Genomic DNA, 17,256 nt, shown 5'->3' with positions numbered 1-17,256 from the left:
CTTTGGTGTTACTTTACCTTATCTGCTATTACCGCTTTACATCTCTTATAATGTTAAAAACCTGTGTTATAGTGTTAAAAAACATGGTATTTCGTATATAATACACACAAAATAACCACACATCTTCTGTGCCCATCTGCCTCATGGAATGCACCTGCATATTTCAGCATATATACTGTATATACAGTTAAGTCCAGTTAAAGGAATGTCATATCTGTACTAATGTCAGCACAACATGAAAACTTGCTCTGCTAGGAGTGCTACTACTCACTCCGTTCAACTATATTCACTCTAAATGATATCCTGGGGGTTACAATGAGCAATGCGGTAAGGGAATGACCAATTCCTCAACAGCCACATTACAAGATTTTAATGGGCAGAATCATCATTTTCCCATTCATCCGACTGAAAGAAGCTCTAGGTAGTGGCTTCTCTTAAATATGTTCGGCACTGAAGGCTAGAGCTAGGAGTTGTTAGAAACGTGCCAACATGTTCCCAGTTTATTATCAACGATCACATTAATGATCACTTTTGGAGGGATTTACTTATAAAGTTATTACACCTGGTGTAAGGTGTTTATTTCAGGGGAGGAAGGGCAGTCCAAAAAGCCTAGTGCTTACGAAAGGATAAACACTCCATGAGCTGGTTCTGGCCAACACGTGGGACTGCAACTTCTGATCCCATTCATTTCAGTGAAAAACTCAAATAAAAGCTGCAGCCAAAAAATATAAAATGTAGGTGTGGATTAGAAATAAGATCTCTTGTATGCACACTGTGAAGGGCTTGATGTCCTGGTAAGGTAGCCACACTGGAATCAGAGAAGATGTACATAAACCCTGTTAACTGAACATTAGAGCTGACAGTTCTGAGAGGTGATGCATTCTGTCAACTTTCTATCAATACCCTTGAAAAGATGAAGATGCTACTAGCAACACGTATAGTCAGATTCATCGAGAAGGCCGGAAACTGATAAATGGAAATAAAACTAGCTGGGTCCACTTATACCAGGGCAAAGGCTGAGGGCCTGTTTCCACAGCAGCAGTGCTCTCAAAACACATCAGACCATGTTTGCGTACACACACACACAAACACATACACACACACGGGCACACGGACACGTAAACATACAGGATGGCATGGAGTATTGGCTTTACTCAGTACGGTAATTTATCACACCTGTCCACCTGGTACCACGAATTCGGGCTAGTGTGACATCAGCAAGACACCTGAACTAGAGCAGATCCCTGCCCCAGAACTGCGAGAACACAGCGCCCACCTGCAGTTCGCTGCCTGGCAACAATACAGGACTCTTCTGCAGTTTCTCACTATAAATACTCGTAAGTTCTCTTTCTGTAACCCTGTATGATATGGACAAGAATGTTATTGTGAATATATTGCTACATATGGCAGTTGCAATATTCCACACAAGATATTAAAATACGACATGACAGACTGACCTGAATTGTTTAAAATTATGCAAAAGGATATCACAGTGACAACATTTAATACTATATCACATAACACTATCACTTGTTAAGTGCAGTACTGATTTTAAATGCGCAAGTTCTGCTGAAACTAAAATCAAAGGAAACACTCATTAGTCATCAAATGAACCGAAAAGAACTTATCTTGAGCCATCAAAAACTTCACACGGTAACTGTGGCCCAGTTATTTTAAGTAAACCTAGTTCAAACAGGGTGAGCTAAAAATAACAAATCTCAATATCACAATCTCACAAAATCCTCTATCCCCACCTGCAACACTTAACTGCATATAACTGTGTTTTTGTTTGAAATGGTTATTTATACCAATTCATTTTTTTGGCAAGGCTTTTTGGTCTGAGGGGCATGTATTTATTTAAAATCTATACATTTTTATATGATAATCATAGAAGACCAAGTTGCACTTCACATTTCATGCACAAACCATTTAATTTAAGAACCATTCAGATCTGTGTATGCTCAGACACACATGTAGTAAACGACCCAGGCCTCACCCCTCAGTCAGCACTGCCGGCCCACAACACACCACTTCTTATAATAACTTGGCCGTCACACTGCCACGTGTTCAGCAAAAACAGCTCCAGCATTCCACGTGGCCCACAGAGCTCCATTTGCTGGCATGGAGACATCTGCGTACAGTGCTCGAGGCGCTGTGGACTCTGTGCGAGGGCAGGTATGATCCCATACATCTACGAGCTCAGACATCTCTGAGAGTGCGCTGAACAGTGTCTGGCAGCTCCGTTTAAGATGAAGACTGTGTTAAGATGACACTTGCACACACGTGCACACTTCTGCTACCTGTGGAGAAGGACTAGGGAACTGAAAAACATGAAGTAAGACGATATCTGACTAAACCAACACTCGTGAATGGGTCGTGGAATGCAACAGAGGTAAAAGATGGAAAAAGCAGCGAGTTAAACGATTAAACAGCAGAGATGGTGGAAGTTTAGCAGGTTAAAGTCTTGGCACTGCAACAAATGACAAACTGCGAGTGCACAGTGTTGGACACCTACTTCATGTACTTGTCACAGTGTTGCATTACAGTGATATTAAGCTATGAAGGAAAACCACAGCATCACACAATGGTACTGCGTCACTGTCTTTCCAGAAAAGACCTATGACATCTTTACTTTGAGTGATGTCCCAGTTTTGCAGGAATACTAAACATTTCCTCGAATGCATAAATGTTATTATTTTAAGGCACCTAAATGTTTAAGATGACTGACATATTAAATTCCAAACATCAAAATTATTAAATGCATGTGCCAGTAAGTGAACATGGTATACAGTTGTACCATGGCCTTGAATTATTATTATAAACAAAGAAATCTGGATTTTAAATAACTCAATAAGTAACTAACTGAAGAAGATAAATATCACTTGAACGCATATTGTAGTTTATACTAGACCTAACAGATAAGCTTACCACAACTCTAAAACCCATTTACCACAACTGTCTACACTTTTCTGACCATCGTATCATTCTTACAAAGGTGAAGGAGATTTTCACTTCAGCTATCTTTTTTTTCTGCCTGCAAGCTGTTTACTCAATTTCCCAGTCCCATGCAATGCATCGTCGGTTTTAACCACATCCTGCACCATGAACAGTCCCTCCTCTTTTAAGCTGGAATCTGAGTCGTGACAATCACAAGGCCTGCTTTTTTTCTGTTTCCCATAGCCCCTGCCCCACCCATGAGCCATATCTCAACACAGTGACTCATTAGCACGCAAGACCAAACACAAAAGCATCATCTTGGCAGACACTGTCTAATTTTGCCAGGATGTATTGCGCCGTTCCCAAGTTCAGCTTTTGTTGTCAGCTTTTGGCCTCGTGAGACAGCTGATACACCTCTGAAAAAAGACACCACTATTGTACCGCTGACTGCATAGAGAAGTGTGGAAGGCCAACAGTGACAATACCCACCATTTTCTAACTATTTCTGGATGACCACAGTCGCTGAGTGGCGTGACCATCTGCCTTTGTGGCTATGTTGTAGCTGCAGAGATAAACAACAGGCCCACAGCAGCAGATTACATAGGGCAAACACATGAACCAGTGCCAATAAACCAAACCTACACCTTCTCTTTGACTTTTTTCCAATTCCATTTGTTTATTAATGGCGATTCCAGGACATGCGACTGTAGAGCATGTAAGCGTAACCCAACACATACCCTGCAAAAATAAGAGGACGGACCAATAGAAGCAGGGTCAGCCCAGAATGACCTGATACCACACTTTTTGCATCGCAGAGGAGTGGCTTTTGGATGTATTTGTTTTCCACGCAAATGTCATCTTTCCGCAGGAGAATAAAACATCACTTCAAAATGAATTTTAAAACACATGTAATGACGTCTTTTGTCTTTGTCCTTTATAGGAACAAACATTAGGGCCATGCACAAGATCATATATACATTATCAGCACTTTACAGATGTGAGATAAGCTACAGTACAAAAGTTGTGACAAGTGCAATGTTTGCAGGGGCAGTTTTTAGAAGCCCTCAGACTTGACAGAGGTGCAGTGGACTCTCTCAATTTGAAGCTCTGTGTCATTTAACCTAGACTGAGCAAAAAAAGAATCTAAGATGCCCTCCAAGACAGACAACGCATCCATATCCCAGTTAAGAAGAGGTGTCATATACAGTGAACCCTGACCTTGGGGGCAGGAGGTCAATTCCAGATGGCTCAATGGCAAGTTGAACATACAATTCACAATGGTTGCATTACACTCAAATGACAGATAACAATTATGCGTAAACCTTTACACAGGCGCTGCAGACATGGTACATTATTGAAGAAAGTCCTTGCATTAATCCAATTTTTACCAATAAAGACAGCAGGAAGCATTGTGTACTTAAGCCAAAAGCAGCACTTTTCCCTAAGTAGTACTGCACCTGTTTAGGGAGATTGATTGCTCTCATCAAGCCAAAAAGCAAGTGAGATAAATCACCAAGCTGTGGCTGGGCTCTGCATGCTCCAGCACCAATCGCTGGAATTAAGGCTGCAAAACAAACTGTTTGTGGATTCGGTGACACTGAGAAGCACGTGGGGCTAATGTCATCCATATCACATAACAGATTAAATTAAGGAGAAGCCAGAAAGAAGCTGGTAAAAGAACTCTGTCCACTGCTGTCTTTTGACAGTCCAGATATGAGCTTTTTCAGTTTTCGAATCATGTTTCAAAAATCAAACAAGGTAAACACAGAGTCATATCTCTTACCTGTAGGGAATCTGAGCCTGTAATCAGAAGGCACTAAAAATAGACATAACACCTTTTAAGAAACACACCTACCAGCATGTGACATTTTGTTGTCTGATGGGAATTTGTGGCTCTGTCAGTCAAATACGTAGCATAAGTCTCTCCAGTAATTACACATGCATGGACTGTATTTGGTATGGGAGGAGCGAGACTACCGCAGCTTCACGAGGAGCGCCTTCCTGACTAGAACGCCGCGCTTGAAGATGACGAGCTGCACCTCAACAGGGACGAAATGTATTTTAAGACCACGCAGCATGCCTCGGATAAACAAACAGAAACGTCCACACACACCTCGGAGGAAGCGCTGAAGCCTAGCCCACTTGTTTGCATTCAGAAAGCACTGGCAGAAGGAGGCTGCTCTTGTCAGCATGGGCCCGAGCACACAACATCTGATGGCAGGGCCTGGCTCGTTTCCATCTGCCTGGCACCCGTGTGCAGGGTGGTGTGGCCTCACACCGCCTTGCACCTGCCTTCAGCATGGAGGACAGGAGGAGATTAGTCCTGCAGGAAAGAGCTCGTGCGACAATAACAGAAAACAGACAGACAGAAGTTGCTTTTGCATGGTCCCCTTGGTTTTTGTGTCAGGGGCCTCAGATGCCATCCTGACGTGAAAGATGCCCAGATCTGTGCTGAAGAAGGTGCCCAGAGAAACAGTATAGCTGCTGTGGTCTCCTGTGAGTTCCCTGCAGAGCACACGAGATCTGGCGCGAGAAAGCCCCATGGTTGCACTCTAGGACTCTTCACATGTAAGGCAGAAGACAGAACTGCTGTTAACGCCAACACGGTACGTATCATGAAGCGGATGTTTTACACTGAGTTTAAATATCAATCCAGCACATGCTGCATGTGGCCAAGGTCCAGTGGTCCACATCAACTCTGCTGCAGTTCACTGTAATGCTGCCTTTACGATTTCCATGTAACGATATCTGTAATCCTCAGTGAATCCATGGGAATGGGATCCTTGCTTAGAACATTAAAAGAATGCATCAGAGAGCAGCTAAGTGTATAGAAAGCACAAGAAATGGAAAGTGGTTCATAACTGCCAGATAATTAAATATTGATTATTCTTTAAGTGCAAACATAGCATATCACCACCAGGTTATTCTAAAGTGGTTGCTCTAAAGAAGGTAATTTGGGGGAAAAAAATCAAAAGCGAAGTCCATTTTATGTGAAAATCTGTGGAGTGCATTCAGAGGATGTAAGGTTCAGCATAGTTTTGAGGTCAAACTGGGTCTATTATGTGTTCCACAAAAGGACAATCTAGACTACTGACTTCAGCCTGTAAATAAGACAAAAGGCTTCAGACCCAAGCCTGTGTAAGGGCCACATGTAGACCTGCAAGGAATGCAGCTTCATTTGAACAGTAAATTCCTTTGGCCATGATGGCATGCTGAACCAGCCACTTTCCCCAAAAAAAAGAAACTTTTTTGTTTTGTTTTGCATTTGAAATACTATTGTGAATCTGGACACACAATCACAGACACACACACACACAGAACAAGAGTGCATAAGAGCGATAACAACTCCTCTTAACAACTCTTACACTAAGTGGGTGTAAAATGAGCCAGGCCATCCAAAACCGAAACGTATAGAGAACACACATTTGCCATTGCAGTAGCACTGTGATTGATGTGCAAACATTGTTCTCTTTACCGAGGAGCTGAGAGTATTGCACTGAGACACAAACAGCTCATTTTTGGCATATGACTATGCACGCATGCTTCATAGTGTGTTGCCATGGTGACTGAGAAACCTTAAAGAATATTTTTGACACATGCAACACATTAATATTTTAAAATGTGGAAACAGGAACACATATTGTGTCCTTTGCTTGGCCAGCAACTTAAGAGTCACAGACTTGCTGCATCTTAAACCCTTTGACTGAGACAAGCTATGAGAAGTCAAATCTCTTTTCTTGTCCTCTTCTGCACTTGTCATTTAATCCACTTTAAAGAACAATCACCCAATTTCCAGCTGAAATATTAATGCCACCATTTGTGCACAAAAGCAGATAAAGTCTCTCAGTTAAAGTGGAGAAGTGTTGGAAGTCTGTCTCCAGTAAACTGACACCAATGACCAGAGTGATGACTATACAACTCTGATTTACAGTGGCCCTTACTGCAAATAAATCACACAACTTACAGGGTGAAAAGCCCGTGCAGATCTTAAAGCAAAAAACCTCCAAGATGAGGCTTTATCAAGCTAGATCTGGAGTAGTCGCCCTTAAATTAGATTAATGGGTAAGCCAGCTTTATTTCTATAGCACGCTAAAACACCAGGAGTTGCACCATAGTGCGTTACACAGAGTTAAAATGAAAAGAAAATGATATAAACACCACAAAACACTTACACCTAGGCTTACCTTTATAGCTATTTTCAAATGTCATATGTTTTAGGTTTTGACTTAAAGGACAGTAAGGTCGTCTGATCTCAAAAGGGAAACCGTTCCAAAGCCTCGGGAGCGCCACTGAGGGAGCTCGGTTAACCTTTACAGTTTTTTTCTTTTACCAGGGAACCCTCAAGAGAAAATAATCAAGGCTCCTGATGGTGTATAAAACGGAAATAGGATATAACTGTGAACTACTTCATTCAGTGCGTTAAAAACCCACATTAAAACTTTGAACTCTGAATTGGGTTGGAAGCCAATGAAGGGATGCTAGGATTGGTGCAACACCATCGTTTTCTGTGTCGGTGAGTAGACGGGCTTCAGCATTTAAGGCGTATTTTTTACGGCATCCCTAACTGTACGACCTGGAACAAACTGGTCATGTCAAATGCTTTCATGCGTCGCATGGCAAAGTGAAGTTTTGGAGACGAAGCACACCGATACGTTTTGATCACACAACCCCCCACAATCCGACAGCCCGAATCCGTACACCCCGGTGCTCACGGCGAAGTTGCGACGGCATGGCTCCTCATGCGAGGGCAAGTTCCTGCCATTGCATGGCACGCACTTATTCTACAGAAATAGCGAAAGCAACAGAAAGGTGGCAAGAATGCATCATGAATTAGGTCAAAGCGATGACAGCAAAGGCGTTGTCAACTTACCAACTTGAACCGTGTACAATTCCGTTTTTTTTCCCGTGGGAAAAAACAACAAAATACCGAATCTTCAGGTCGTGTGTAGTTATGCAATACAGGAGGGGAGACCTGACATGTAGACTGGCATTACCTACACCGCGACAGAATCAGGTCAAACGTAATACTAATAACGATCATTTGTACTTAATAAAATTCTTCGAGTTCCACCGGCCCACTGAATGAAATAAAAAGTAATAGAGCATGACATGTCATGTTCAGCGGATACTTTCGGGCCAGCGCACAGCGCTGCTCTTCTTGGCGTTAGCGTTTAGAGAAATAATTGACATGGGTCGTTTCCAATAAGGTGGGGAATTACCGTGAGTGTCACGCTCTGTGGGGCGGGACTCGGCGCCGCTGACCGCATCCTTTCCGTGACGCGGGAGCATCTCTAGAAAGTTGCCGCCCATTTGAGGGAAGAATAAATGTATTCTTACTTTAGACGCCTGTTTCTGCCTCAGCCGAAAACTGTTATTAAACATCGTAGGCACTTCAGTTTAATCCCTTAATGTTTTCTGTTCAAATTAAATCTAACATTCGCCAACCCGCACCAGTGTGCTTCAAATATGCGGGCTTGATGGGTAGGATAACTACAGGACTCGTACGCGATTACGAAAGTAGTTCAAATTTTGCAAAGTTGATTTTAAATGAATAGTAAGTTATACCTGGACCCATCTAACTTACAGACAGACATTAAGGCAGTGTAGCACACAGCCTCTCTTTCTCAGCCTCTCATTCAGACCTACTAAGTAGCGGATCGGACACATTCCGAGCAGCCAAAAGAGGCTCCGCGCAACAGCTTTCACCCGCATCCATGGTTTAGGAGGGCCGGTCATGTCCCGTTAAAACGTTTTACGGCCTTTAGCGAAGTATACAGCATCCGAGGCATAGGGTCCACGGGACCGTTGGGATTTCTGCGAGCTGATATCAGTATTTCATTCTATTGTATTATTGATCACGGCACGGTCCGCGAAAACAGAGCCCTTAGAAACCCCAAATTTGCGTACACATTCCGAGGATACTCTGATTCCATGCACAGAGTATGCCATTATACACAGCATGTCCTGTCATCACCATGACAACACAAGTCAGGAAAGGAAAGAGTGAGTCTTAATGTTTGATGCTTGCATTTTGCATACACTCTTCTGCGGAATAGCTAAGGTCCTTAGTGTAAGGTTTCACCATGGTGCAAGCTCCGTAGATATCCTTTCTTCATTGTTTCCATATATTTGAACGATATGTAACATGTAGCCTACAAATGAGAACCTCTCTTCTTCGTATCAGCTGTATCGGTTTTTTTTTACTTTTAAAATTTTTCCTATTAATTTTTGAATCACATGACACATTCAGAAAGGTGCATTTAATTGATTCAATACCCTCATGTGGTTTCAGAAGGAAGGCAAGAATGTGATGTCAGGCTTGGCTCTCGTTTCTATTCTGCTAGATGTTGTTTTGGAACGGATGTGCAATAACGGGGGCATGGGGGGGGGGGGGGGTTGTGATATTGTTAGTCATAGTCCAGTGTGCCTTGAGGAGGTGTGTTTGGCATGAGATAGGTATTTATAGCACATTCCTGGGGTATTGCACACACCCCACCTCACAGGCAGGGCGCGGGTGTGTCGGGGGACCAAGGACTGTTTCATAATTGTAGCATTCCGCCACATAGACAGGGTGTAACTAAACAGGGTGCGCCTGCAGTCTGCTATCGCGTGGCAACGGCTCTCAAAACTGGACCGATCAAGCACGTCATTAGTAATGCATACAGAATCCAGTGTTTATAATATAGAGTGCGCTTTTACATGAGACAGGAATCTGGTAAAAACGCCATGATCTCAATTATTGTATGAAAGACTACTTATTTTCTAATATTCTAAATCTTTAGATGTTTAGTCATAATCTACATGCGCACACGTGGCCAAGAAAAGGAACCCAGAGCTCATGCTGCAGTAAAATGATCTATTGCTGCCATCTAGTGGTTAATTATTTGTATTGCAAACAAATAAACAGACGTTTTCTCCTAATTTGTCAACCATCTCTGAGCGTTTGATATAGTTTTTAAAGACATATGTGTAATTATAAGTTTTTGTATATGCTTAGGAAGTTCATAAGCCTTTACTTTTAATATAATGTTGAGACCATTGTTTTCCAATGCATATTACTAGATAGTTGTAGTTATACATTGGGCATTAGACCTTTCTAATGTAGACTATGACACAGACCGAATCAGGAGAAATATACTACCTTACAAAATATTAACAATAAAAAGCATAAAAGAGATCAGTTTTTTAAAAAAAGATGCTGGAGGTACTGTTTACCAATGACAAATATTAATCCAGCCTTAACGGAAAGCTTTCTCTGCAAGTGGGAGAATGTTTAATTGACAAAGTATATTATGTAGATCTTCCAGTACAATAGCTACCTAAATAAATAGCAGTCTTGTTCTAGAGCTGCGTATCAGTGCACACAACGAGGACGTGAACATGACCAGTCAGCACAGTTCACCGCGTGGGAATGCCTTTACAGATGGGTCTCAGGTATGAAAGACGATGAATGAAAGAATGTTCTCGGGCCTCAAGGGCATGCGCCGCTCCCGCGTGTCAAGCTCTTCACTTGCCTGAAAGAGCTGTAAGGACAACAAGAATGAAAGAGACATTGTTCGCGCGAGGCTGAGGTGAACCTGGCACCTTCCTCCGAACAGGGACGGCGGTTGTCAGAATTCTGCTCCATCATGTGAGAGAACGTCAGAGGCTTTAGTACTTTTCCGCATGGCCATCACAGCATGTGATTCACAGGATCAGTTTTCGACCGAGCTTAAAAAACAAACTCAAGGCAAAAAAAACAAAACAAAACAAAAAAATTCTGAATGAGAGAATGTTTATTACCAGACTAATCCCATTCTCAGTCCAAAAACCCAGAGGTTAGCTTTGTACTGCAGAGAATTGTGCAAAGAATCCCTCCATCTTTGTCAATAAAAGATAACAGCAAAGCCCCACTGCACAGTAGCTCTTGTTACATGTCTAGATTTTCAGTTCAGTTATGGAAGTAGTAGGAGTTAAAGCCATAGAAGGAGTGCTTTCTCCCAGTGTGATGGTTGTCCTGCAGGTTAAGTGTATTGCTCTGCACGGACTTGTGCAAGCGTCGGTGGGCCTCTGTCCGGCTGAAAGTGTCCTGAAGCTCCAGCAGCACACACTGGGAGCGGAAGAGGCCAGTCCCAGCGTTTCTGCCATCTGACCCCGCAGTGGGTGGTGCTAGCTGGCTAGGCTCTAATGGGTTCTTTCCTGCCACATATAAGCGGTTGCTGCAATTTGAAAAGTCTCTCTGGCTCCTCACTGGCCCTCTGGCATCCGGTTTGGCTGGTCCCATGCCTAGAAAGGAGGCCAAAAATTCTACATTTGTCCTGACGTTGCTAGCAAATATACATCCCAGAATCCACTGGCCCTTGCTCATCTTTAAAATGGACATGTAGCGTGTTGAGCTGATTACAGCTTGAACACCTAGTTCTGCACAAGAATGCTAACTGCTTGTTTTCTCCTTTCTCTGTGTGACTAAGCAGGCATTCTGATTGGTACATTGCTTATACTGCAAGGGAAGAAATGAGCCCCAGCATCCTTCATGGCAATTGAGAGGAACTTGTGGTATTTTCTGGGATTTCTGCCAACTGATGCTGAAACACCCATCAGAAACTTCCACTCTCCATCATTTCACAACTGCAAAAGCAGACGCCATTAAGATTCTGCATCTTTTAGGTCCCCTAATAAACTCTAGAGTTAGTTATAGTGCATTCAGATATGCTCTGATACCACCCTGGCAGGTATAGAGTGATTCTGTATTGAGATTGACTATACCTGTATGGTGTAACTGATAGGAGCTGATCCACCGGGCTTTCTCCAGGTTATGCAGCACACTGGCAGTACGCGCCGACAGCGTGGCGCTCCGGGTCCGAAGGCTCGGATTTGGGCACAATGTCTTCGGGGCCTTGGGATAAAACATCTGAGTCTCCCCTTTTACCGGCTTGGCATACTGAGGGGCAGAGAGTGCGGAGTGCTGTGAGAAGCATGAGTCTGCAGTGTAGTGTGTCAGAGGGCATGAGGCTGGTGGGAAGTCTATCAAAGCATAAGGTCGCTTATGCAACTCACATTCTGGAAGCCGTTTTGGCCTGGCCAAGTTGTAACATTTCTTCTGGTTGCCATGGGAACGTCAAGCAGCTCATGCCGATAAGGTGCGCCTGCAAACCAAGCAACATTTTTTCAGGAGATAAATCTCTCTCGCTTCCTCTCATCCTCTCTCTCATTCCCTCTGTATTTCTGTCTCAGGATCTTATACATACGCACTCGTTTAACTATTTTCAGTAGTATTTCCACTGATTTACATAGAAATGCTCCTGAAAAATTGTCACAACAGTTCTAAATATTACACTGTCAACACTTAACCTTAATCTAGGTAACAAAAATAGAATCTGTTGGCTATTTTAGTTCTTCATCTGAAGTCTACATTTGGCATAAAAAAGCATTTCAGTCAGGACTACTCTCCTATCAGACTGATTTTTTAAAATGTGAATGTCCACCCCAATCATAAAGTGAACCCAGGAAGGCAGGTGGAGCGGGGGTGGTAGTGGATTAGCAGCTCGGAGTGGCGAGGCAGAAGCTTGGAAATAGTGCGTGTGCTGCGCTCGCTTGAGAATAGCTGCTCGTTAAGGGGAGAGCACGCAACTGGAGCAGAGTGACCTTCATAGAGCCAGTGGCATTGTGACTGAACTGTCCTGACTTACTACATCACTTTTTCCCCCTCATCAGAACCAGTGAATGTCCATTTGCTTGTTTTCTCATCACTGTGGCGTCGTGGGAAGCCCTTGAACACAAAAAGTGCGTACGCACACTGTACTGTGTACTGAGAGGGTTTCTCAGAAGCCCTCCTACCTTTGGTTTTCTTGAGCAGAGTCACGTGCGGAGCACCGGCTGGTAGGAGGGGGTCGAGGGGGAGTTTGCAGGCAACCCGCACGCCCCTGTCAGGGTCATCAGGGCTCCTGTAGGTGGGGAACATGGCGCAGCGGGAGATGTGCGACTGGTATGGGTGCTCCCTCTGAATGGAGATGTTGATGAGTTTCTCACTGCGAGGACACAGACACACGTTGGGCTCGAGTCTCAGTAAGAGGGAGTTAGCTCTTATCTTGACTCGGGTACCAACAAGGTCACATGCAAACACATGAACATGGAAAGTGCAACATAATTTAGAGTTTTTGGACACGATAATAACATGTGCAATAAGTAATTGTAATAAAAAAAAATAACATCAAATAAATAAACAAACAAATAAATAAATACACACACACACACACACACACACACACACACACACACACACACACACACACACACACACACACACACACACACACTTGTTTCTTACCCAATGTTAATATCAGTGGGCTTGGGAATTCTGGCAAGAAGTAAGAGACAAATAACTAAATTAGTGATGCACTAGTAATAAAGAGAAGACAGTGCCAAGAAATTGTATAACATCAATAAATCAAAAAGATTAACCCACAGCTCATCATTGATGCGAACATGACTTTTCTTGGTTGGGGTTAGGTCATAATATTGCTCTATTGTGATAGACCTGAAAGCACAACATAAAGACAATGTTACATGGATGAAAACAATTGCAGGATATCCAGTACATTGGAAGGTATGTAGCCAAAAGGAGGATTTAAAGTCACAGTATTAGCTCATTGAAGGTTTACTGCTGAGTTACAGGGCCTTTGGGGAGACTTATGCTCATAAACATACATATGTACAATATCTTGAGTGCATCCTGGATGATCCCGTTATTTTTTTAAATTGTTGAGAACAAGGCTGCTTACTCGGGTAACGGAGCTCCTCCATAGCCAAAGTGTCTGTGTCCTTTAATGACTGCCGGTACTCTTTCTCTATGAACATTTGATGCCATTTTCCTGCTAGGCCAATTACTGTGTTTATTCTCAATTCCCTTTGAGCCGGCCATGCAGTGCCTGCTGGGAAAAAGATAAGCACACGCTGGTCTAATCACAGAGGTGTTTTCAGTTGGCTGTTGTTAGTGCACAGTATTTATACAATGTTTATAGGAGGTATGATTTATGTTTTTACCTTTAAAGAATTTGCCACATCAAAATCACAAAAAAACGGTCATGATGTCAAATTCAACTGGATGACAACAGAATACACCTATTTGATGTAGCCACTCGACTACTGCAATGGTCAGGAGCATCTTGTAGCTCCTGAACAATGTGACGCTCTCACCTCTGGGTAGCTGGCTTCTTGGCTTGCTCCTTCTGTCAAGGTTCTTCACCAGAGGGTCAGAAGTCTCTTATTTCCACCTGCTGAGGAGGTGGGCCAAGTGCCAGGTGGGGAGGTCCTTCTGGGGCAGGGACTTTCACAGGTGTCAGTGCAGGGTCAAGTAGGCGTCCCGGCTCACGTGGATTACGGCAGCGTGAGACGTCTTGTGTACGTAGGAGGGGAAGGAGCTGCCCCGGTCTGTCGCTTGCCCCAAAAAGCTCAAGTGCCCAGGCTGATCGTGACGACAGTCCGGCAAACATGCAACAGAAAACCGAAGGGTGACACCTAATCCGAGCTTGAACACCGTTACCATGGGAGCACAGCTGCACAAGCTTTGTACTGTGTTTAGAAGGATTTAAAGGTGGTGATATGAGATGTGCATCAGCCCTGTGCTTCTGACTGATCATCCTTTAACCTATCGTGAGAGCCTATGAACCTTGTAGTTGGAATTACATGCAAAGCTTGTTTTACAACAAATTACTGCACAGATTATTGAACACAAAACTCACAGTTTATGGCTTTAAACAGCAAACTAATTAGGGCTATGATATCTTGAACGAAATGGGTTTGTGATGGTTAATGTAATAAATCCACAGCCCCCTCAGCGACAATCACAGCCTAGAATGAAAAGAGTGCGGTCAGTGAGAGCTTGGGACCTGTGTCTGGGCTTGAAACCCAAGCAGGCCATCAATAATCAATCAGAATATTCTTGACTGGAAACATTGGCCAATGAGAGCACCTCTCCAGTTACAGTACGCACAAAGTGAACACATCTATAAACCTGTGGCACCATGACACTTGTGAAGGACACAAACACACACAAAGGTATGAAGCAGTCAGTGTTAAATTAAAATTGTTTTAAATTAAAAAGCCTCACAAATGGCTCTATATTCTAGCTTTTAACACAACAAATCTCAGTGTCACTCTACCTCAAGCTTCAGTCCATTAGAAGATCATGACTAGGATCATGAGAACGTGTTGGTACATCTTGGCCTGGAAGTGGCATATTCTCATCCATGTGTTCTAAATGATGAAATGTAAAAAGTTTGTTCATATGTTATGTCAGAATAATGATTTTGTCATCGCATCACACATTGTATGAGGTCATAATGGAGGTAATGCCTTTGCTAGATCTGGTGCTAATGTGACTCAGAAATGCCTCCTGCTGGAACACAGCAGTGTTACCACTCTCCATGGTCCTGTGTCTTCAATTTTACTTAATTTACTTTAATCATATTGACTTCTTCAATTTACTAGCACTTAAACAAATTAGAAACTGTAAAATTGTAGATGAGAAATTTATTGTTTAAAATCAAAGCAACTCTGACAAAGTTCTTGTATACATAGCTTCGATCTACAACAAATTTCCATGCGTCACCTATATCTGTGGCTTGCGGATATACCACCATTCCTTCATTGCAGTGGTGCTCCATCAGACTTAAACACAACTGATAACACTTGATTGCCTTGGGTGTGGCACCCCCTCTGCCTTTTTTGTGATGTTGCACTAGATCATGTGTTCAGCATTACACCATTTAATTGGGATCCTCAAGGGACTTTGTCCAAAGGCTCAACAAACGCTAAGATTTAGCCCAGACCCCAAACCTAAGCTCAGCAGCCTAGTACCCTGCACACCTCAGTGGAGGTAGGGGTCTCACCAGTAAAATTTCTGCTGTCTTAGTATGAATGTAGTGCAGCTCAGAGTGGTCCCTTCCCCCTGGTTCCTGCTTAACATAACACTATGGAGCAAATTTCATTAGCCAATTGAATGCCAGCCAAGCTACTGCGGGACATCATACGTAACAAAATGTGTCTGCCTTGCTAAGACAGCTTCTATACTGCAGTACAGAGCCTCAATTAGCTAATGAGTGTTTTAATGGTTAAAATGCATTTTGTCCTTAAAACGTGTTTCAGACTTGTCCATGTGAGTCATACAGCACAAGGCCTGGTTACGCTATTCATAATTAGAATAGACATGTCCCAGCTAATTTGGTCCATAATGTTCATGTGTCAGCATGTGTGTGAATTAAGTGTTTTTATTCCAGCAAGTGGTGTTTCACAGTTACCGGCTTCACTCTACATACTTTTATAAACGGATGTCAATTAAAACATTAGAAGTGCCAGCTACTCGAGAAAGTGATCACATAAATGCAAAACATTAGAGGAGCCATTTCCTCCTAAAACGCGGAGAACTAATGCTTACTGCAGGCCCACGGTAGCTAGGTTCCTCCTACCAGAATAAAGTGAAGATTTTAAAATCACACTCCGAGACAGTACAGGGTAAAGCTGCAGAGAGCAGAGAGGAGAATCTCAAGAAAAGCACAAAGCCTTATTCAGGAGACGTGTGGGACCGCTCGCATTTCTGCAGAGTCTGCTGCGGATGCCAAGGTCACTCAGCGAACAGCAGTGCTGACTGGAGCTGACGGGGATGGCATTCAGCTATCGCAGCACATGCAGTCACGTTTCTCAAGCAAATAAGTCTTGGCAGGAAACAGTACACATATTCATTAATTTCACTATAACATAAGCTGCAACATCTAAAAAGGTACAGTGAAGTTCAAAACAGATGTTGCTATATTGTATATTGCATTGTAAGGTTATTATACAAGTTTATTGAATAATGGATAATATTTTTCAGGGGTGAAATGTGCATTGCTCTATATAATGCGAACATGAATTAAATTGAATTGCAGTTTTAATAATTAATATATAATTATATAACGGATAATGTTTTTGGATGACTATACAACAAGTAACATTTAAGGAATATGGACTATATACTGGAATATATATATATGGAATTTATACTGGAATATGGACATATGTTGCATGTAAACTGACAGATTGCTTTGCTTGAGGTGTTGAAGGTATGTGGGGGATATTCTTTTCTATCACTTCCTTTTCCTTTCTCTGTTCACACACACAGAGAGAGAGAGAGAGAGAGAGAGAGAGAGAGAGAGAGAGAGAGAGAGAGAGAGAGAGAGAGAATAGACGCATGTGTCCCAATTTGGAAGCGTATACTCACTAAAATCTGGGAAGCATCGTCACCCCGCAGAAAAAAAATAACCTAAAGGAATAAACGAGAACGAGAACTGAATTATGCATATT

The 17,256-nt window shown here is 42.7% G+C and overlaps 2 protein-coding genes across 11 annotated transcripts in view; both read right to left on the bottom strand.

Moving 5' to 3' along the window:
• Window positions 1-8,100, bottom strand: part of osbpl3b (oxysterol binding protein-like 3b) — a 36,534-nt gene extending 28,434 nt beyond the window's left edge. For 6 of the 9 annotated variants that reach the window (XM_035530624.1, XM_035530628.1, XM_026999992.2 and 3 more), the window contains exon 1: window positions 7,808-8,100. The gene's annotated coding sequence lies outside the window, so the exon portion shown is untranslated. Of the gene's footprint in view, window positions 1-3,426; window positions 3,500-5,050; window positions 5,230-7,807 lie in introns of all 9 variants that reach the window. The other 3 variants (XM_035530625.1, XM_035530626.1, XM_035530627.1) reach the window with 3 other exon arrangements.
• Window positions 8,101-10,174: 2,074 nt separating this feature from the next.
• LOC113571185 (uncharacterized protein C7orf31) lies at window positions 10,175-14,198 on the bottom strand. 2 transcript variants are annotated; one of them, XM_026999988.2, is made up of 8 exons: window positions 14,113-14,198; window positions 13,698-13,844; window positions 13,382-13,453; window positions 13,244-13,273; window positions 12,754-12,944; window positions 11,974-12,062; window positions 11,683-11,857; window positions 10,175-11,202 (listed from the first exon to the last, which is right to left on the bottom strand). In XM_026999988.2, exons 2-8 carry the CDS (start codon window positions 13,835-13,837, stop codon window positions 10,868-10,870), a joined length of 1,032 nt encoding a protein of 343 aa, XP_026855789.2. In that variant the 5' UTR covers window positions 13,838-13,844; window positions 14,113-14,198; the 3' UTR covers window positions 10,175-10,867. The 2 variants fall into 2 exon arrangements, with proteins under 2 accessions (XP_026855789.2, XP_026855790.2); XM_026999989.2 differs by having other exon boundaries at window positions 13,698-13,847; window positions 14,113-14,180.
• Window positions 14,199-17,256: the final 3,058 nt, after the last annotated feature.

Source organism: Electrophorus electricus, chromosome 10 (assembly GCF_013358815.1).
Source record: "Electrophorus electricus isolate fEleEle1 chromosome 10, fEleEle1.pri, whole genome shotgun sequence".
NCBI classification, from domain to species: Eukaryota; Metazoa; Chordata; class Actinopteri; order Gymnotiformes; family Gymnotidae; genus Electrophorus; species Electrophorus electricus.
The sequence above is the reverse complement of the archived record's forward strand: the minus strand, read 5'-3'. Positions and strand labels throughout refer to the sequence as shown.

Bases quoted from the DNA above. Each gene is read 5' to 3' on its own strand.
- LOC113571185 (XM_026999988.2), bottom strand. From the start codon at position 13,837: ATGGCCGGCTCAAAGGGAATTGAGAATAAACACAGTAATTGGCCTAGC. The intron at 13,274-13,381 runs GTGGGTTAATCT...ACTTCTTGCCAG, and splicing joins GTTCGCATCAATGATGAGCT to AATTCCCAAGCCCACTGATA. The intron at 11,858-11,973 runs GTGAGTTGCATA...TCTGCCCCTCAG, and splicing joins GCCAAAACGGCTTCCAGAAT to TATGCCAAGCCGGTAAAAGG.